General features: G+C 45.7%; 1 protein-coding gene across 2 annotated transcripts in view; it reads right to left on the bottom strand.

Moving 5' to 3' along the window:
- Positions 1-22,888, bottom strand: part of PRC1 (protein regulator of cytokinesis 1) — a 558,854-nt gene that overhangs the window by 251,844 nt on the left and 284,122 nt on the right. For both annotated transcript variants that reach the window (XM_085644386.1, XM_085644387.1), the window contains exons 11-12: positions 8,821-8,931; positions 8,158-8,268 (exon numbers count right to left, since the gene is read on the bottom strand). In XM_085644386.1, the coding sequence (XP_085500512.1) occupies positions 8,158-8,268; positions 8,821-8,931 (222 nt within the window). The remainder of the gene's footprint in view (positions 1-8,157; positions 8,269-8,820; positions 8,932-22,888) is intronic.

Below are 22,888 nucleotides of genomic sequence, written 5' to 3' on the forward strand. Positions count from 1 at the left end.
GGTGGAGACCGAGAAAAACATCTGAGAAGGTTAGAATCCTCGTATATAATCAAATTAAATTGTAAGATTCCGACAGGTTTAAACACGGAGGAAGATCTGCATACCCACTTATGAGCACTATAATGAATTAGCTTCTACTCATCCCGATTGTTTTTAAACCAGTATATTTATTTATAAGTTTTGTTGATTTAGGTAAATTGCACATTTTAGTTGTAATATTTGCAGATGATTTGACACTTAGTTCATTACTACAACGCTACCGCACTTAATTTCAGCCCAGTTGGGTAGCATACAGAATGGATTATTGCATTGTTGAGCTATGCAAATTAACTGGAAGGAATCTGCATTAAAAACTTTAATAATGATTATTTTTTCAATGATGCGATACAAAATATATATACATAAATCTATTTGTAGATTGAGTAACAGAAAATATGTTGGTATTTGGGGCACTTGCCCATAATCACAGAGCCGGTTTACCATATAGAATCGGTTTCAATTATTTTATATATATTTTTTTTGGCACTGAAAACTTTCATTCTCATTCGTGAGTTTTTTCAAATTTAGTCCATAAATGTATGCGTGATTTGTATCCATTTAAAATATTTCAATTCTAGTTTTTTGATGCGGAAAAATGTTCATCTGAGCATGAGTTTGCGTTGGTAATGAATAACTACTAGTCTGTTGTCTTATACACTGCATTTGTAGTTTTTGGTCATGTGACACCTAAGTGGTGCTTCAAAATGGTGGTAAAACTTTACTGTAAACTGTTGGTGAACAAGCCTGCAGGACAGGCGAAACGCGTCCAGCAGCTGACCATTAAAATTGGTTATTGTGGCAAGACATGGCGTCGTCATCCTTTACATTGGTAACGGCAGTTTATATACATATATATATATCCCAAACACCACGCCTCAGAAAAGAACGTGCGGCGCACTCAGGCTCAATTGTAAGAAATCTGGTTTATTGGTTCTTCTCCGTGAAGATTAACATCATGGTTGACACACGTGTTCCGGCACCCTGGCCTTCGTCAGTGTCAGTTTGCTGGTATTGTGGCTGTAATTTATTTATGCAATTTCGTTCGCATCCGTGAAGAACGATGTTCAGCGATGCTGAAAGACTGGAAGCAGCCGAATTGGTTTTTCAGGGCGCCGCATCTGGGTTGGATTCGGATGCAGGCACAAGCACTGACAGAGGACCAGAAAATATGAAAGGGTGGTTCACTAAGTTGGAACGTACCTACGAGAAAGAAATCAGGAAGTGGTGGGAGGCAACTTCACTACAGAGGTATCTTGATGTAGGTCGTATACCTCGGGGACTTCGGATCTATACCATACCCTCATATGAGAATCCGGACCCTAATCTACTAAAAGACTGGGCAGAGCATACGGTGGCATCTTCCAAAGGAATGGTACAAATATTAATCACGTATGCCAAAAGTGACAGAACCAAACTCCTGGATGAAATCAAGGAGATCGAGCAACACATCTCCGCTCTGGGGGAACACTCGGAAGCGGAAAACCTCAGAAGTAAAATGAAAACCAGATTGATTTCATATGAAAACGATATCAAAAGACGAAAGCAAAGTAAGTTTGCAAGAGACCAACAAGATTATGAATCAGGCAGAGTTCTGACGTTTGCCAGGAAATATGACGCACCAAGGAAAACTCTCCAGTCAGCCACTCCGACAAGCAGAGTATTGGACCAAAGAGATACATCGGAGTCTGAGGTCGAAACCGAACAGTCAGAAACAGAAACCACCACATCGGACCAAGGATCCAGTGGCAACAAGGAACCGGATTGTCCCAGGGAATACGAAATTATGAAAGAATCATGGAGAAGGTACCCGCAACGGGCGAAACCCCCAGACCGAAACACCGCAAAACCAGGAGAGGGGGTAAGAACCGGCAGAGGGGGTGGAGCGCCCCGGGCGACAAGAGGCAGACGGGGGATCAACAGGAAGTGACAAAGAAAACAGTTATTAATCTTTCCACAAGAACATTGACTAAGGATGAAGTTACAGTTCTCGAAAAAGGTCTCACATTTTGTCCAACTTCAGAATGGGACTATGTGCAAACATGGATCGATTTATACTGTTTTATACGCAAATTGAAGTTGCAGAAAACTTTCAAGCTACATCCAACTCTGTCTTCATCGACCCCAACGCGTCTGATAACGGATGAGCTGACAGGACATGACTCTGAGGCACTTCAAGCCTTACATGACTTACAAATGGATATGACCACAATGGAGCCGGATGAACATCCGTACCTTGGGATTGGCCAGACTAGTGGCAGAAGCAAATTTAAAAAGAAATCGGGGTTTATCCCCAGAATGCCCTTTGACGCAATTGACTGTTTTCATGATTCCGTGATTAAGGATCTAAACACATTGCCCTTACAAGATAAACCACGACAATACACTGAGAAACGATTCTTCAACTTATCGAGAGCCCAATGGACAGCAGTCAAGACCCTCAGAGAAGATACTGACATCATCATCAAGCAGTCCGACAAAGGTGGGAATGTGGTGGTGATGTCCAAGGCTTTCTACCGAGGGGAAGCATTACGCCTCCTAGGGGATTCATCAAGTTATATGCAAATTCAAAGGGAGAGATATAACACCAGTGTATTAGCTTTCTATAATTTGCTTGATAAATGGAGGAACAGTGGCATCCTGGAGGAAGACGAATTTCAGTTCCTGAAAGTGGACAGTCCGGTATTACCTACATTTTACCATTTACCTAAAATCCACAAGGACACCCTAAGACATCCAGGACGTCCCATCGTGTCTAGTAAAGAGAGTTTGCTTGAAAAAGTATCCATTTTTGTAGACCATTTCTTGTTCCCTCTGGTTAAAGATTCGAGTTCCTACGTCCAAGACACCACAGACTTCATTAAACGCATTCAGGAAATACAATGGGAACCGGACTTTGTGCTTATCACAATGGACATTACAAGTCTATATACTTGTATTGCGCATGCTGATGGGTTGGGGGCACTTCAGTACTTCCTTAAAACCAGACCTTTGAAATATCAGATGCACAATAACATGCTTCTTGAATTTACTGAATTCTGTCTGCACAATAATATCTTCTTGTTTGGTGTGCAGTTATACCTGCAGACCCAAGGTACCGCGATGGGCACGTGCTTCGCCCCCAGTTACGCGAACCTGTTCGTGGGCTGGTGGGAGAAGCACGTGGCCTGGTCGGAAGATAATGACAAATGGGTCAATAAAATTGCCCTATGGGCACGCTACATCGATGACTTGTTCATCGTGTGGAAGGGCACACCCGATGAAGCCACAGAATATATTAATATTTTGAATACCAACACTCTGAATCTGCGCTTCACCAGCCTGATAAGCAAGATTGAGGTACCCTTCCTAGACCTCCTAGTTTTTGTAGCAGAAGATAAAATATGTACCAAGCTCTACCGCAAACCTACCGCAGGGAATTCAGTTTTACATTATACCAGTCAACATTCAAGGTCACTCATCAACAGCATTCCCTATGGGGAGTTGTTGCGTCTTAAAAGAAACTGCACACTCCCCATAGATTATACTCGGGCAGCAAGTGATTCACCTTAAAGGTTCAGACAAAGAGGTTACACCAACACTCTCCTGAGTGATACAGCGCTCAAGGTGCAGTCAATTGAGAGACATTCCCTCCTTGGCTTGGAACAATCTAAAATGACCCAAGTAGAGGATAAGCCAAATAGTTCCCGACTTATATTGGGCTTCTCAACTAAGGCTGGGATCATAAGGAAACTGGTAGAGAAGCATTGGAGTATCCTACAGACTGATAGCATTATTGGTCAAGATGTACCACGGAAGCCTGAGGTGACTTACCGTAGAAGCAAGTCGTTAAAAGACTTGCTGGTACACAGTCACTTTTCTGATAAAATTCCCAAGAATACTCCGGTTGGTTTTTACCCATGCGCCTCCTGCAAGGCGTGCAAGAACAGTAAAAAGGTAAAGGAATATACTGTCCCGGGTATCAAAGGAGCATGTAGTATTAACAAATTCCTGAATTGCAACACCAGTTTTGTTGTTTACTGCCTGGTATGCCCGTGTGGTCTCCAATACATTGGAAGTACCATTCATCCTGCTAAGAAACGTGTATTGGAACACACACGGGCGATTACCAATCATGACACAACTTACCCTGTCGCCAGACATTTTGCAGACAAACACGAATCCAGGAGTGATAAACTCAGGTATTTCTGTTTGGACCATGTCCCTGTTACTGAAAGGGGAGGGGACAGGGTAAGAGAGCTGCGCAAATTAGAGGCGCGTTTTATCATTGAATTGCAGACACGTACCCCTGGGGGCCTAAATATGGAGGAAGAACTATGGTCCTTCATTGGTTGATTTTCTTACGTGTTTTTGAGTTCTCATTTTGCCTCACGTGATTTAATGCAGTTACAACAATATGAAATGGGTATAATCTAATGTTTAGACTTCTCACTTCCTCTTTATTGATTTGAACTGATGATTACGCCCATTGGAGGGCTCCATTTTGCGTCTGATGCACTGTCGTGAAATGTATATAATTGTTATAGATCGAGTGAATGCCCTTCACTTTTTCTTGTTTTCTTTGTCTTTATTCGAATGGGACTTCACATCATTGTATGGACTTTCAGCGCATTGCATTCAGGCTAACACAATGTTTACCTCAGCTGCCAGAAGCTCTGCCCATTGGTGGGCGTAATTTTGGATTTCATGAATTATAGAACAATGATTTTTTCTGCCACTAACACAGCCAATTTCATTAGTGTATGGTTGGAACTATGTTCTGTTTTAAAAACTAGCATATTTATGCATGAATCAGGTTTGACTGTACGGTTTAACGTAATACATTATATTTATTTTCTGCGTCTATGTGGCAATTCAAATATGGCCACTATGGTTCCGATGAATTTAAGTTAACCGAATGCGAAGTCCCTTGTTGATGTTGCTTGACAGCCCTGTAAACCAATGATTGTTTTTGTTATTTATAAGTGTTTGTTTCGAACATGGCAAACTGACACTGACGAAGGCCAGGGTGCCGGAACGCGCGTGTCAACCTTGATGTTAATCTTCACGGAGAAGAACCAATAAACCAGATTTCTTATAATTGAGCCAGAGTGCGCCACACGTTCTTTTCTGAGGCGTGGTGTTTGGGAAATAATTGGTTGCGCTACCGCCCGCGCAATCGGCGCACCCGCACTGCTGAGAGCAGAGGAGAGGGGCGGTGTTGTTTATATATATATATATATATATATATATATATATATATATACACACACACACACAAATACATACAAACACACACACACACACCAAGGTGTATTGAGGAATGCGTGGCTGTATGGCTGTATCTATGTCTGAATTGATCATTTAGTGGGTGTGACTGACTGTATAAGTGAGTGAGTAAACTTGTCTTCGTGAATACATGGGTGAATGTCTACATCAATCTGTCATTTGGTGTGTAAGTGGCTGCATGGGTTGGGGAGTAGGTAGATCAGTGTCTATATGGGTTATTGATTAGTTGCCTGAGTACCTGTATGGGTGCCTGAGTGTCTGTGGGTGGGTGAGGCGGTGTGCGACTTCCTGCATGGATGAGTGGGTGATTCACTGGGTGTATGGGTTCATGAGTGTGTCTGCGAGGGGATGTATGGGTGACTTTGCATATGGCTGTGTTGGTGAATCTCTGTGGTATATGTGTTAGTTACTACATATGTGAAAGGCAGTGTATGTGAGTGTTGGTGTATATAAGTGACTAAATGTGAGTGCATAATTGTGAGCGTGGCTGAATGGAGGAGTGTGTGTCGGTGATTGTAGAAGAGAGTAACTGTTACAATCTGCTGGAATAAGTGAGGTGGTGTGTGAATAACTTTGTAGGTGACTAAATAGCAGGGTTGATTCTTTGGTTGACTGACTAGGTGCTTGAGTAACTGTGGGTGAGTGCATATATCAGTGGCTGTATTGAATGATTGCGTGTATTAGTGACTGTATGGGTTAGTGAGTGGATGTGTGTGTAGACCTATCAATCAGTGAGTGGGCGAGTACTAACTTGAATTGATGTGTCTATGGTTTCGAGAATGCTAGTCTGTATTTTAGAGTGGGTGCATCAAAGGTTACATTAGGGAGTGAGGAGGTGCATCAGATATTACGTGATATCATCAGTGATGTAATTTGAGATGTCATCAGCGATGTCACTGACCATGTCATGAGTGATGTAATATGCAACATCAGCAGTGCATAGCAGGGGCGCGAGTTATAATTAGCTCAACTAACTATAACGGCCGAATTTCTCTCTGGTTTTGTATGAATGAAATGTCCAACTACCTATAACGTCCCTGAAACCGAAGGTTTTTTCAGTGAATTTCTAAGGTTTTTTAAATGCTCATTTCTAACTATAACGTCCCTAAAACCCACGATTTTTTCAGCAAATTTCTAAGGTTTTTTTAAATGCTAATTTCTAACTATAAGGTAGTAGTCGCGTCTGCGGAGTGGTGCAGAAAGGGGCGTGGGCCTCTTACCTGCTCTCAGGAATTCCACAGCGTAGGACCTACAGAAGGCACCAGGAGGGCTACTTGGCCACCAAAGTCCCCCAGGAGTAAAGTGGACTTCATCAACCCAACCAGTAATGTGCCAGGTGGCGCGTTTGCAGAGTGGTGAAGAAAGGTGAGGGTGGCCTCTGAAGACCTCTTAGCAATTCCACTGTGTGGGACTTACTGGTGGTAACAGGAGGGGTAGTTGGCCCCCACGGTTGACCTTGGGGGCCAACTACCCCTCCTATTACCTGCAGTAAGACTCACACAGCGGGATTGCTAAGTTGTCATAGCAGGCCACGACTCCTTTCCCCACCACTCTGCAAACGCACTCCCTGGCACGCTCTTGGGACTAGCCTACCTGATACCTGCAGTTTACCCCAGATAGTGGGATTGCTGACAGGTGGACACAGGCCACACCCACTTTCTCCACCACTCTGCAAACACACATCCTGGCGCGTTCTTGGTTGGGGGATTGAGTCCCCGTGAATACTAATGGTCCCTGGGGGCCAACTAGCTCACCAGGTACCTCCAGTAAGCCAGACACAGCTGGATTGCTGAGTGGTCCGAGGCTACGCCCCGTTTTTACACAACTCTGCAAACGCTCCTCCTGGCGAACTGTTGCTCGGGGGATGAAGTCCACTTTAGCCCTGAGGTCCCAAAGCAGTGTTTGCAATGACAGGGCATTCAGGGTGTTTCTACCCTGCTCCCTTTTTTGTTCTTTTTTTATAGTGACTCGGTTCAACCGAGTCACAAGATGGCTGCCAACACTTTTTGGTTTAGAGTGTTGGCAGCCAATCAGAATCAAGCTCCTATTCTGGAGTGTTCGTGGATCCACCGCAGTCCCCGGATATATAATTTTTTTTAAACATGAATATTTCAGGAACTGCTGAACGGATTTACACCATAGGAAAAAAAAAAGCCTTTCTGAACCAAGAGCTACCTTTTTGCCAAATTTGGTGTAATTACGTTAATCAGTTCGGACTGTAGCCTGTTCAAAATTCCCTATGGAAATTAACATGGAGAAAACGCGTTTTGGGACCCCTATTTTCTCCTTGCCCCCCGCTTGACGAATCAGCCCCAACCTTTCAAGACATGAGCTGACCAGAGCGCCCCAAGTGTTTTGAAAATTTAGTCAAACGGTGCCAAAGATATTGGCAAATCAAAAACCGCTTTTCCTGTGGAAACTAGTCCTAACTATAACTACCTACTGGCGACCACCAGTAGGTAATACACGCAAATACACACATATACACACACATATACACAGACAGACATATACACACACATATATACACAGACACATATACACATATATACACACAGACACACAAACATACATACAAACATACATACACACAAATATACACAAGTGTTCGAGATTTCCTGCATGTAGATAGGATTTATCTAGGTTTGTGACAATCAGTGAGAATCCTACAATGAAGGGCCATCAGAAATGTTAACTACAGTCTCCAGGTGGCTGCAGACTCAAATGAAATTGGCAGCAGTTTAGTGGCAAAATGGACAATGTGACCACAGGTTACAGAGAACGTACATGAAGTACCTTAAGAATGATGTTGGGCACTAAAACACAACAAAAAAACACAATTAGTACACTGACCGTGCCTCCAGAAGGTGGTGGACGAGATGCTGGTGAGTGGCAAATTGTTCCCCCAATGATAGACCGTGTTGTGCTGTTGGAACTACTACTAGAGACAGAAGTACCATTCAGCTGAAGGGAAAAGCAGGATGATTAACTGCAAGACTAAAGCAAGGCAAGGGATTGAATAAATACAAAATAAAAATAATACAGAAGCAGGTTATGACCCAGCCCCCTCAAGCACAGCAGTACATGCTATTATAAAACACTTTTTTTAAAGGTATAAAAATGTACAATAATTAGTTGGTTAACAGTTATGGGTTAAATACACAAGTCTGCAACAGAGAAAAGGCGCAAGTAAGACTGATCTCACTTTTAAAGTTAATATACTAGAATGCATTTCCATACACTGTTTAATGTTGAACATTAGCAAGACGCAAGCATGGGCAGATGGGGGAGAGAAGCAGGAATTAGTCTGGCACTATAGAAATTAACTTAGGTGAGAACTGGGATTCAAACAAAACAACTGGTTTCGTGTTCAACATTTTGGCACAAAGCTATAACTTTATTCGATAAAAACATTAAAATAACTTCTGATAATGGCTGCATCGCGAATTTGTGATTTGGTACAGCATGCTTCTCGTTTAAAAATTCTACAACATTACAATAATAACGTCTTTTTACCTTGCGGAATTTGCCAGGTGTCTGGGCTAGTGGGACTTTTCGTTTAGATGGTGTTTTTGGCACGCTCCCATAATACATCTCGACCTCTTTCTGGCGATTTTTCTTCATTGCCTAAACAAAGCAGTAAAAAACTGATTTACTAATTCATCACACTAAAATATCCAAGTGCAATCAAATGCTGTAGTCTGAAGCCATTGATTTAACCCATGTTATAAAGAACACTTTTTAATTAACTCTCCTCACCAGCTCTGCAGAGTTTACATTCATTGTTTGACCTATTTCTCAATATTTTTCTTCTGATGAGAAAAATTATGGAGTAAGGGTCTGTCCACTAATTCAGTAATCAGAAACCCTATGTCGACTAGAACAGGAACAACCCAAATGGCAGTTTTAGACTACATATTTCTATCTATGGAGCTAGTGAACCACGTCACAATCTTCAAAAAAATACAACAGACTAAAAGCGTTCACTTTCCTTAGACTTGCACTCTAAGGATAAACAAATATGCAACATCTTTTGCAGCACAGGAAGATCAGTACAATGCGACTTCTCACTCAAGAATTATATGGTCATTGTTTAGTCAAAAGAAACTGGATCAATGCAGGTTTATCATAGCATGTCACCGAATCGATAGAGAAAACCTAACCTATATTGAAGCTTGGAATCTTACATCAAAACTGATGCACTGATCTGGTAAATACATTTAAAAAAATGATTGATGGAGACTTCCCTGGCAGCAGCTGAAAACAGTGGTACTCATTCACCCTTCAACAAGTAAAACAAGAACTAAAAAGGAACTTGAGTAAAGCATAGAAAGAAAAAATCTGAAGTTGCGATGACGCGAAAAATAAAATTATCCAGGTTTTTTTTTAAAAAGCAATATGGAGTTCAAAAAAGAAAAAGCCAGGCACTTCACGAGGTAGTAATGTTCAGATCAAAACAATTCTGGAACTTAGTTTGAGCTACCGAAGGCAATCACAAGCAATTAACAAGTAATATTAATATAATAGCACAGACACAGTATATTTGTTCACTATACACAGGCTCAACCCTCCCCACTAGGCTATACTGAGAACAAAAATGGGAATAACACGCATTTACAACTGAAGGAATAGTTCTTATCAAGGCAGGCAGAAATGATTACGCTCAATAGCTTAAACTCTTGCAAATGAGCGACCTATTGCATTGCAAATGCGTTCGGCGCCCGTACTATAAAGATGGAGTAGTTTACCTGTAACTCCAGTTCTGTAGTAGGGGTATCTCTGTTATAGTCATAATCTATGAATAGTCCCGCCCATGTGCGGGGACCCCGGAGCAATCAAAATATCTCTTAAGCTGTCCTGCATTTGCAAACCTGCAAAGACACTTAAGAGACAGACAAAATAATCTAGCCTAATAACAATATGGCTGCACTGGCCAGCACTTCATCTGAAGTGAACACAAAAGCCAAAATAAAGTTTAAATGTCATGTTTATTCACATCTGACATGTTCCTTTATTGTATCACACTCCCGCCAGAGTGGGGGGTTGCAGGGGCCTGGGGAAGCTCAGAGGCAGCATGCCTTTGAAGCTTCCCCCTGCCCATCCTGGGGGAGGAGATTTAGCACCTCGCCCAGGATGTGCATTGTTGCAGGCCCAGGAGAGCAGGGGCTCTCCTACCCAGGGGTCCAGCAACATGTCTGCTGTGTGGCAGCCTAGGCAGCCTCAGAGCAGACATGGATTGTAGGTTAGGTTTAAGGGGGCATCTTTAAGATGCCCTCTGGGGTGCTTGGTACATTAAATCCCACACTGGCATCAGTGTGGGTTTAATGTGCTGAGAAGTTTGATACCAAACTTCTCAGTCTTCAGTGTTGCCATTATGGTGCTGTGGAGCTAGTGTTTGACGAGCTCTCAGCACCATGTACTCTTAAATGGCAGCACTGCACTTACAGAGCTCAGGAATGGACCTGGGCACTGTAGAGGCACAGGGCTCCTGCTCCTGTGCCCACACCATTGGCATAGGGCACCCAGCTAGAGGGGTGGCTGACGTATGCCATGGCAGTGTAGGTGATGGGCATGGCACACATGGATGTGTGCCATGTCGACTTTGTTTTTGTGTTGCACCCAAACACTCAGCCTGAAAAGGCAGTGTGCGTGTGTAAGGTTACAGGGCCTCTAAGGGTGGCACAATGAGGGCTGAAGCCCTTAGAGGCCTTCCCTGGTAACAAGGCCCTGGGTATCTAGGGTACCATTTACCAGGGGCTGACATGTGGTCAGGGTTTGCCAATTTGGGTTTTGTTTGTTTTAGGGAAGGAACATAGGCCCTGGGCACCTGATTGGCAGGAGTCCAGGGCACACTCAGTCAAAGCAATTCAGCAAAAAGTGGGGGCATACCATGCAAGAAAGATGGCACTTTCTCACAGGAGGGATTTACAGGAGGCGGAAACTGTATACACAGTGATAATGACTTTGTTCTTATGAGGGCTCAGAGCGAGCTTATGTTCGGTGATCAGGCTGAGGGCTTTCTTAGGGCAGGTGATTCTAGAGGGAGAGAAATGGGCTTAGCACAGATCCTAATTTTGAGGGTTATGGTAACCGCGGGATCATGCCCATCTCTATAGCCACTTGGAATGTAAAGGGGTTGAACTCAACCTTTAAAAGGCAAATAATTTGGAAATATCTGACGGATCACTATTTTGAAGCGGTGGCCCTGCAGGAAACCCATCTAAAAAGAGACAAGGAACTCCAGCTGCGCCATAAATATTATGCATAAATCTACAGATCCTCAGCAACCACCAAACACAGAGGGGTGGCTTTATTGTTCTATAACTCGCTGAAATTCCAGCCTGAAGCTATAAAGTTGGATAAGGAAGACAGGGTTATTATGGTAAAAGGGAAAGTAAGAGGGAAACTATGCATGTTTATATCGGCCTATGCCCCCAACGCAGGCAAGTCACCATTTCGGTCTACTTTGCTAACGATGATGGGGCGGTTTGCAGAGTGCCCAGTGATACTTATGGGGGACTTCAACCTCACGTGGCAGGCAGACATGGCCCGCACCCACTCACATAGTTCTCCTACAGGTAGTTTACCCAGGAGTTTTAAACAGTCCTTACACGTATTAGGCCTGGTAGATGCATGGCGGCATCTTTACCCTGACACCAAGGACTACACGTTCTTTACACATTCTCACCAAACATACTCGAAACTTGATTATATATTTTTTTAAGTCAGGGTCTTTTGGGATCTCTTCAAGAAGAAAAAATATTCTCAATCTCTATTTGAGATCACAATCTAGTCACGATTTGTCTCGAGTGGAGAGAGGGGGGGGTCTCCTAAAACACCAAGATGGTATTTCCCAATCTCGCTGATGAGAGATAGATTACTCGGAGAGGAGCTACAGGGGGCCATTTCAGAGTTCTTTCGCCCAAGTCTGCCACAGGATACCACACCCCTCACTAACTGGAATGTTTTTAAGGCAGTTATTCGAGGAAAGTGTATTGAGCTTAATTCTGCCTTAAATACACAGAGGGCCAAGGAGAGGGAGGCTCTAGAAGAGCGTGGGGTTCTTTAAAGGGAACACGAAAAGAATCCTTCGCGCGCGGTTCTGCGTCAGATGAGATCGGTTAAGGGGAATCTTACAGCGATACACTCGAACAGAGCAGAATATAGTCTTGCTACTGAGCCACACCTCGTATTCTCAGGGGAATAAGATTGGCGCACATCTAGCTTGACAGGTTTGTGAGAAGAGGGATAAAGAATATATTGGGTCTATTACAGATTCCACAGGAAAAGCTGCCCATGAAGACAGACAAGGCAAATGCCTTTGGGGCGTTCTATAAAGAGTTATACGCTAGGGACTTACTAAACCCTGCTGCTCAACAACAATACTTAGAGATGCTAGATCTCCCACAGGTCATGCCAGATTGGAAGGAAAGGCTAAACGCCCCCCTATTAGGGGAAGAAGTGGGGAATGTCATCATGGCCCTCAAACCTAATAAGTCCCCAGGACTTGATGGCCTAACAGCACACTTTTATAAAACCTTTGCCCCAAACATCATCCAGCACCTGAGAGCTTTTTAACACTATGACAGAGGGCCAGGCAGTCTCTCCTTCAATGGTGGAAGCCGCTATCACGGTCATTCGAAAGCCTTGGGAAAAATCCTCGAGAATGTGCCTCATACAGGCCTATCGCCCTCATGAATTTGGATGCCAAACTATATTCCTCAATTTTGGCGAAGCGACTGGAGGACTTGATGCCAAACCTAATCCACCCTGATCAATCGGGCTTCATAAAAGGCACACACTCATGACCATATTCGAAGAATCATTCACCTGATTGAGAAAGCAACCAAATTTAAGAACCCATATTTTTGGTGGGGCTGGACGCCGAAAAGGCTTTTGACAGGGTGGATTGAGCGTTTCTCTTTAGTACAATGGAATACTTTGGGTTTGGCAAACCATTTATAAACATGATTAAGGCCAACTACACACATCCGCGCGCTAGAGTACAGGGTAACGGGTCCAGCTAAGCTTTCTTTTCCCTGGAGAGGGGCACTAGGCAGGGCTGCCCGCTCTCACTATTACTTTTAGCCTTAAGCATTGAACCATTGGCGTTGCGGATACGAATAGCTGCATAAGTTAGGGGTATACCATTTGGGGGAAGAAGAGCACAAAATATCACGCGGACGACGTACTGCTATCCCTCACCTCCGTCACTGCTGGCGCTACAGGATGAGCTGCGGACCTTTGAGAGAGTGGCAGGCTTTAAAGTAAACCTTACGAAATCTTATATTCTGAATCTCACATTTTCAAGGGAAGAGATTGGTAGGTTGTGTGCTCATACCTCACTTCATTGGGATAAACATACACTCAAATATTTGGGTATTAACTTGACCCCCATGCTAGAGGACCTGTTTACGGCTAACTACCCCCCACTGCTACTCCAAATTCAGCAGGAACTCAAACGCTGGAAGAAGCTCGCTGTCTCGTGGCTGTGGTGCAACCGCGCGATAAAAATGATGGTTCTACCTAAATACTACTATTTGTTCCAAACCCACCAATAGAGCTAGAAAGGGACTACCTGCCTAAAGTGAGGACACTTCTAACTCAGTATATCTGGCAGAATGGTAGAGAACGGCTTCCCTTCCACATATTCAGGGAGGCACGAGGCCAGGGAGGGGTGGCCCTCCCAGATCAGCACTTCTACTATAAAGCATCCCAGCTCCGTATTTTGACAGAGTGGTCCAAGAGAGAATCATAAAAATAGTGACTGCACATGGACAGAGCAGTGGTGGGGAGATATTGGAATTGATCTGGAAACCCAAAAAACACAGACGCCAAACGAGTACATTAGCACTCCCACACGCACCACATTGAAAGTCTGGGATGAGGTGTCCAGGGTCTCGGAGTTGTCAAAGTTCCATTCGCCCTATACACAGATTCCCGTGAACCCTGAATTCCCCCCCCGGCGCTACGCGAGGGTCCATTAGATATATGGAGGGAAGGGGGATGCTTGATGGTCTCAGGTCTATTTCTTAACTATGACATTCTTACCTTTGCCTGCGAGATTTTAAGGTCCCACTGTGAGAAAGTGGCTCTCCATATACTGTTCCCAAATAGGTACAGTGTGTAAAGAAACCACAGTCCCCAGAGGTTTGGCAGAGGCTAAAGTTAGATATAACCTTACTCTCTAAAGTGGTAGCTTGGTCGAGCAGTAAGGCAGTATCAGAGGACAGTGTAAAGCATTTGTTGCACACACTCAGTCTGCAAATGGTCTCACACACTCAATAACTGAACTCTAGGCCAATGGTTTATATATAAAAAAATATATACTAGTTTTATTTTAGAACCAACAATAGATATCGAAATATACTTTCTCAGAATGAGATGCTTTAGATAAATACTTTTGCAATATGCAATTGGCTTTTGTAGAAAGTTACAGGTTGTTGCAATAGGCAACACAATTTTAAACACAATAATGCATTGAGTTCAATGGAAGTTAAGTTATTTGCAATATATTACTTTCAGGATTACTTTTGTAATTCCAGGACTGGATCCTAGATCCAGTCCTGGGTCAGGTCTTAGGAACAAGTGATAAAAGTCGACTTAGTTGCGGTTATGATTTTTAGACCATATTTTGCTATTTTAAAACTTGACAAAAAATATTTCATAGAAAACAGTCAATGATTCCCTATGGAAGAAAATTCAAGTTGCAGGTATAGTATCTTCTCGTTACTTCTGCAATCCAGTACTGGGTACCTAGACTCAGTACTGGGACCTCTATCTAAAACAGGTAAGTAATAACGTTTTCACAGTTTGTACGATTTTTAAAGAATATTTGAAGTTTGCAAAAATCGACACTTAGAAGAAATTTCACAGAAAAACAGTCAATGATTTCCTATGGAAAAAAATTAGGTTACTGGTAAGTACGGTTGTGAATATTTTTCAGGGTCAGTGCTGGGTACCAATATCCAGCACTGGGAGCTCACCTAATAGCAGGTGAGTATTTTCGTTTTCATTACTCGGCTGATTTTTGGTGAATATTGAAAACATCACACTTAAAAGAAATTTCAGAAGAAACCAGTCAATGTTACCCTATGGAGAAAGGAATATGCTACTTACCAGTACGCATCTGTTCTTGGCATGTAGAGCTGCAGATCTACACCCTTGTGCATAGATCGCCATCTGGTGTTGGGCCCGGATGTTTTCAGTTGTTTTTCCTTTTGGAAAGTCTTTGGAAGTCACGAGGTCGGTGACTCCTCCTTTGGATCGTATTGCACATGTGCTTCTGCTCCATCCTCAGATTGTTTTTCGCCAGCAGGGAAATGATTGAGCGTAGTAATAAACAGTGAAGATGCCCATGTGTGTTGTTTCTAAATAAGATAAACTGGAACAGATAGAGGTAGCCGGGGAGGCAGGTGGGCGTGTGTAGATCTGCAGCTCTACATGCCAAGAACAGTTGCATACTGGTAAGTAGCATATTCTGTTCGAGGCATATGAGCTGCAGATTACACACTTGTGCATAGATTATATAGCAGTACCCACCGTTAGCGGCGACCACCCGTATCTGTTGCAGTGGTTTGCAATAATGTTTTGAGTACAGCCTGGCCAACACTAGCTTGTTGCTTAGTTTGCACATCTACACAATAGTGTTGAGGGAAAGGGTGCGGTGGTGACCATGTAGCTGCCTTGCAGATATCATCTAATGGGATGTTTCCTAGAAAAGCTATTGAAGCCCCTATTTTACGTGTAGAATGGGCTTTAGGGGAAACGGATAGCGTTAGTTTTGCTTTGTGGTAGCAAATCTGAAAGCGTTTGACAATCCACCTAGCTATCCCTGACTTGGAGATGGGGTTGCCCTTGTGTGGTGGAGAGAAAGAGACAAACAGTTGTTTGGTCTTACGGAAAGGTTGTGTTCTCTCGATGTAGTAGAGTAAGGCTCGTTTGACATCTAGTGTGTGTAGAGCTATTTCTGCAACAGTTTGTGGTTGCGAGAAGAATACTGGTAGTTCTACAGATTGGTTTAGGTGAAAAGGAGAAATGACTTTAGGGAGGAATTTTGGGTTGGTACGGAGAACAACTTTGTTATGGTGCATTTGTAGAAAAGGTTCTTGAATGGTAAATGTATCTCACTGACCCTTCTGAGGGAAGTGATGGCTACGAGAAAAGCGGTTTTAAAGGTTAAAAATTGGAGTTCACATTAGTGCAATGATTCGAAGGGAGGCCCCATTAGTCTGGTGAGAACGATATTTAGGTTCCACACAGGTGAGGGTGGCACTCTGAGGGGAATTATTCTTTTAAGGCCTTCCATGAAGGCTTTAATGGCAGGTACTCTAAAAAGTGATTGATGTTGCCTGTTTTGTAGGTAAGCTGCTATAGCTGCGAGGTGCAGGCGAATGGACGTATAGGCTAGATTACACCTTTGTAGGTGGAGTAAGTACCCTATGATGTGTTGAATGGAGACGTCTAGGGGATTGATGTTGTTGTTGTGACAATAGACAAAACGTTTCCACTTAGCGGCGTAGCACGCTCTAGTGGTTGGTCGTCTAGCTTCCTTGATGACGTTCAGTCAGGGGGAAGATTTAGATAACCGAATTCTAGGACTTTAGGAGCTAGATCGCAAGGTTGAGCTGAGCTGGGTCCGGGTGTCTGATCTCTCCATGGTACTGGGTTAAGAGGTGTGCAGAGAGGCGTAATTTTTGGTGCGGTACTACAGATAGTTCAAGCAGTGTGGTGTACCACGGTTGTCTGGCCCAAGTTGGAGCTACTAGGATTAGTGTGAGGGAGTGTTGCTGTAGTTTGCGCACCACTAGTGGAATGAGTGGGAGAGGCGGAAAAGCGTACGCAAATCTGCCTGACCAGTTTATCCATATCGCATGTCTTTTGGACAATGGGTGTGGATATCTGGCGGCGAAGCTTGGGCATTTGGTGTTTTCGTGGGTGGCAAAGAGATCTATCTGTGGATGCCCCCACATCTGAAAGTACAGGTGTAGAACTTGTGGGTGGAGTTCCCACTCGTGGATTTGTTGTGTTTGTCTGCTGAGCAGATCTGCCATAGTGTTTTGGACTCCTGGGACATGCTGAGCTAGGAGAAAGATTTTCTGGGGTATGGCCCATCTCCATATGCTCTGTGCTAGCTGAGAGAGCTGTGGAGAGTGTGTGCCGCCTTGATTTTGAATATAGTACATGGCTGTCATGTTGTCTGTGCGGATTAGGACTGGCTTGCCTGAAATCTGTGTTTGAAAAGATTTTAGGGCTAAGAAGAAGATCACTAGTAACTCCAGATGGTTGATGTGGAGTTAACTTTTGTTAAGGTGTCTTTGTGCCCTGCACGGTGAGATGTAATAGATGAGCCCCCCAGCCGGAGAGCAATGCGTCTGTGGTTAGTACTATCTGGGGAACCGGGTCCAGGAACGGTCGACCTGTGGAAAGGTTTGTGGTGGTCCTCCACTGCAGAGAGCGATGGGTGCGACCGTCTACCAACACCAGATCTGTTAATTGACCCTGGGCCTGGTTCCATTGGCGCGCTAAGCACTCTTGGAGAGGACGCATCTGGAGTCTTGCTTGAGGTACTATGAAGATGCAAGAGGCCTTCATCTCTATTAGTTGCATAAACACCAGAGCTGGAAGGGAGTACTGTGCTATGAATTTTGCGCGTAGAGCCTGAATGCTTGCAATCCTGGCAGGATTGGGGTAGGCGAGCGCTTTTGAGGTGTCTATAGTGGCACCTAGATATTGTTTTATGTGGGATGGTTGTAGATGGGACTTTTCGCGGTTGACCGTGAGGCCTAGCTGGATCGTGGTGTGTGTGTGTTGTACACACTGATTGTCTGAACTGGCTTTTATCAACTAGCCCTCTAGGTATGGGAAGACATGAATGTGTTGTCTTCGCAGATGTGCTGCCACCACTGCTAGGCACTTGGTGAATACCCGTGGTGCGGTTGGGACTCCGAACGGGCGCACTTGGGATTGGTAGAGTTGGCCGTCCACTACAAATCTGAGCTACTTCCTGTGAGCGTTGTGCACTGGAATATGGAAATAAGCGTCTTTTAGGTCCAAAGTCGTGAGGAAGTCGTTTTGGGAAAGCAGCGGAAGTACCTGCTGAAGCGTCACCATATAAAAATGGTCTGAGTGTATGTATTTGTTTAGGGGCCGAAGGTCTAGGATGGGCCGTAGAGTCTTGTCCCTTTTTGGTATGAGAAAATATATGGAGTAGAACCCCATATTTTGTTGGGTGGTAGGAACGGGTTCTATTGCCTTTTTGTCGTGGAAAATGTTGGAGTCTGCCCCCGACCGGATTGGGATGGTCTGGGGGAAGTGGAGGGAAGTCATTGGGTAGGTGCGGTGGCAGAGTGGGCAGTGTTTGTTTTGCCTCTGCCTTTGTTATTGTTGCCCCTGTAGCCACCTCTTTGATAACCCCTTGTAAAGGTGGACTGAGTAGGGGATTTGTATGAAGTGGAAGCGGTGTCTCAGGACCCTCTGTGCCGGGGTGATGTCCTCCACATCTGAATCGTCGGCTTCGGATGCGCTGACGAGTCCCTCATCGGTGTGTTGTTCTGGAGCGTCGACGCCTTCCCGAAGATGTCGTCCGGGATCGCTGTCGAAGAGTGTGCCATGGTTCTTCTGGCTCTTCGGTCCCGAATCGTTTTTTTGGACCGGAAGGATTTACACGCCGGACAGTCTCGAGCCTCGTGTTCAGGGGAGAGGCAGAGGTTGCACACCTCGTGGAGATCGGTGTGGGGGAATTTGGACCCACATCGAGGGCACTTTTTAAATGGAGTCCTTTCCATTAGCCGGGACCGGAGCTTGGGTAGGCCCGAAGGCCGCCGTGGACGACTGGAACCGAAGGTTTGCCGATGAGAGGCGCGTCGAGTGGGGGGATCGAGATCGAAACAATACCGCGAATTGGGGTGAGGATTGCGCGTCGATCGTCGAACTGGAAGCTGTTCGGAACCGGAGCGTGAAGATTACATCCGAGCCCGATGGCGGAAAAAAACAATCTGAGGATGGAGCCGAAGCCCATGCGCAACACGATCCAAAGGAGGAGTCACCGACCTCGTGACTTCCAAAGACTTTCCAAGAGGAGAAACAACTGCAAACATCTGGGCTCAACACCAGATGGTGATCAATGCACAAGTGTGTAATCTGCAGCTCATATGCCTCGAACATCGAGTTATCGGCTTTTAGGCAAGTACTCGACTGGCAAAGTTAAGGTTCTGGGGACAGACTCAGGGGTCTCCCAGGGTCAGGTAGGTACAGTTGTTACACCCTCAGCGGCACAGGGGCAGCCGGGTGCAGAGTGAGTTAGGCCCAATGTTATCCTATGGGAGGCAGGGGGGCCTTGGTTGGTGGCTGCTGACTAGCAGGCCACGCAGCTGTGGGAGCTGGGCTCCTGGTCACTTGCTCAGGGCAAATGGGGAAGTAGATAGGTGCAAAGGTTACACTGCCAGGGCCACTCGGGCGGCTGGGTGCAGGGTGCTTTTGAGCCTTCGGGCGCTCAATTGATTTCAATGGGAAAGCTCCAGTTTAGAAAAAAGCTGCAAGCTCGGGGAGGAAGATTCTTCAGGTGCCACCACCACTTCGAGAGGTAAGTTGGGTAGTTGGAGGATAGGTAGGTACCCAGGAGTTGGGCACAGGGGGCCGCAGGGCACGGGGTGCAGGGGTGCCTTTTGGTGTCGGGCAATCTTACCCTCTGTTGATCGCGGTTGGCGGGGTACCTGGTTCTGAGGCTGCAGGCGTTGTTCGGAGCATCGAGGGAAGTCCTTGGTGCCGGACCTCAGGGTCACAGTCGCCGGGGGGTCACAGTTGCCGGGGGCGGGGTCGTCCTCGTGGTCTTTGTTCACTCTGGCACAGGCCAGGCTTGGTGGGTGCAGAGTGTGCAGAGCTCGCGGTTCCGGGCTGATGCCAGGGGTTAGAGCTTATTTTGAGCAGAGCCTCTGCTCATGGGAGTCCCAGGTGCTTAGAACCAAAAGGTAGCCAGGTCCTCCGGGGTTTTGTGAGGTTGCTGGCCACAAGAGGTGCCGGTTTGTAGCAGGTTCGAGGGTCGACAGGCCGGTAGGGCTGGGGCCAAAGCAGTTGGTGTCTTCCTCTTAGTAGCTGCAGGGCAGGTCTTCTTTCTCCCTTGTATTTTGGAATCTGAAACCTGGGGAAGAAAGGTTCAGGGTGCCCCTAAATACTAGATTTAGGGGTGTTACAGGTAGGTGAAGGGCAGGGACCCATGGGTCCCTGTCCTGGAGTGGGTACACCCCCTATCCTGCCTCTCTCCTGTGGGAGGGGGGCAGTAGCCTAGTCCTGATTGGGTAGGGCCTCTCATCTTCAAGATGGCGAACGCCCGGAGATGTGCTTCACCTCGCCTCCCCAACCTGAGGGGTGGGGTTGGCAGGCTGGCACATCCCCTGTCCTTATTTGGGGTTTCCCACCAGAATGGGGGCTGCCAGTGGCCTGGGGAAGCTCACAGAGGCGGTATGCCGTTGAAGCTTTCCCCTGCCCATCCTGGGGGAGGAGATCTAGCACCTCGCCCAGGATGTGCATTGTTGCAGGCCCAGGAGAACAGAGGCTCTCCTACCCAGGGGTCCAGCAACATGTCTGCTGTGTGGCAGCCTCCAAGACCAGACGTGGATTGTAGGTTAGGTTTCGGGGGGCATCTCCAAGATGCCCTCTGGGGTGCTTGGTACATTAAATCCCACACTGGCATCAGTGCGGGTTTAATGTGCTGAGAAGTTTGATACCAAACTTCTCAGTCTTCAGTGTTGACATTATGGTGCTGTGGAGTTCGTGTTTGACGAGCTGTCAGCACCATGTACTCTTAAATGGCAGCACTGTACTTACAGCGCCCTGGAATGGATCTGGGTACTGTAGGGGCACAGGGCTCATGCTACTGGGCCCACACCACTGGCATAGGGCACCCAGCTAGAGGGGTGGCTGATGTATGCCAGGGCAGTGTAGGTGGTGGGCATGGCACACAGGGATGTGTGCCATGTCGACTTTGTTTTTGTCTTGCACCCAGACACTCAGCCTGCAAGGGAAGTGTGTGTGTGTGTGTGTGTGTGTGTGTGTGTGTGTGTGTGTTAGGGTACAGGGCCTCTAAGGGGGGCACAATGAGTGCTGCAGCCCTTAGAGGCCTTCCCTGGTCACAAGGCCCTGGGTACCTAGGGTACCATTTCCCAGGGGCTGACATGTGGCCAGGGTTTGCCAATTTGGGTTTTAGGTTTTTAGGGAAGGAACATAGGCCCTGGGCACCTGATTGGAAGGAGTCCAGGGCACACAGTCAAAGTACATTCAGCAATTCAGCAAAAAGTGGGGGCATACCATGCAAGAAAGATGGCACTTTCTCACACCCACCCAGCAAACACTTCCACTTCCTACAGCTTAAACAGTGAGCACTTCAGCCGAAGGTCAGACGCAGCAACACGAGAGAAGACACCAACAGAAAAAGTTGTGCAGTGGGTGAGGTCTGAGGGGGTGATCTCCTTTCTTTACAATCTCCTGCTCTCAACTTGCCATACGCCGAGACCCCGTTACATGCAGAATTCGGAACAGTGGGCGGGGAGAGAGATCTGGGACACCGAATGGAAACATCTGTGGAGGGACATTACTAAGGATAATCACTCTAGAGCTTAGGGAGGCACACTAAGATCCTCTTCGACTGGTACCTGTACTCAGCAAAACTTAAAAGGTTTTTTCCAGAGACCTCGGGTAGGTGCTGGCGGGGATGCGGTCTGGTAGGGGACTTTAGCCACATCTGGTGGAACTGTCCAGCGATTCGTCTATTTTGGGAGGAGATTTTGTCACACCTGAAAGATATGTTCGGTTACCAGATACCCACCGCCATGGAAGAGTCTCTTCTAGGGTTGAGGAACCCAGAGCTAGAACATCAAACAAAATCGGATAGGGCCCTTATATAGGCGTGTTTGGGGGCAGCCAAAGTTGCAATTGCAGCAGCATGGAAGTAAATGGCGGCGCCAGGGATATCACAGTGGCATGCCAGGCTCTGGAAGATATTGTCCATGAAGAGGATGGCTGATATCTTCAGAGAGGACTATAAAAACTTCGAATACAAATGGGGTTCTCTCGTCACCTACCTCAAAAGTAGTCTCCCCCTGGCGATTTGTCCTCCCTCATGGCGTGCAATGCACCTATTCCAATTTTACCAGCAAGCCGCCAGGCCATATTGAAAAATTCAGCCTGATAACGGAAGTGTACTCATTAAAGACAGCCATAGTCTCGTCTGGACTTAGAGTCCAATGTAAACTACATTTTAGGACCACCTCCTGGTTGTTCAGTTATTTTGTTGTGGGAGGGGAAGGAAGGCGGGCTATAAATTCTAGGTCTAATGCGATGTACCAGTTGCTCCTGATGTGGTAAGCGGTCAGGAGCAAAATGTGGATGTGCACATTCCCTCTTTCCATAAAACTGTAACCTCGTCAACTAACCGGTTCGGTGGGGGGTGTGCGGTATGTTTCTGTATGTGATTATTATCCAATCTGTGAATTGCCAGTGTGCCCAATAAAAAGAACTTTGAGAAAAAAAAAACAGAAAGGGGCATCAGTGCACAGGAATAGATCCCATATGCAATTCCTCGTCAACA

This window comes from Triturus cristatus, chromosome 3_1 (assembly GCF_964204655.1).
Source record: "Triturus cristatus chromosome 3_1, aTriCri1.1, whole genome shotgun sequence".
Lineage (NCBI taxonomy): Eukaryota > Metazoa > Chordata > Amphibia > Caudata > Salamandridae > Triturus > Triturus cristatus.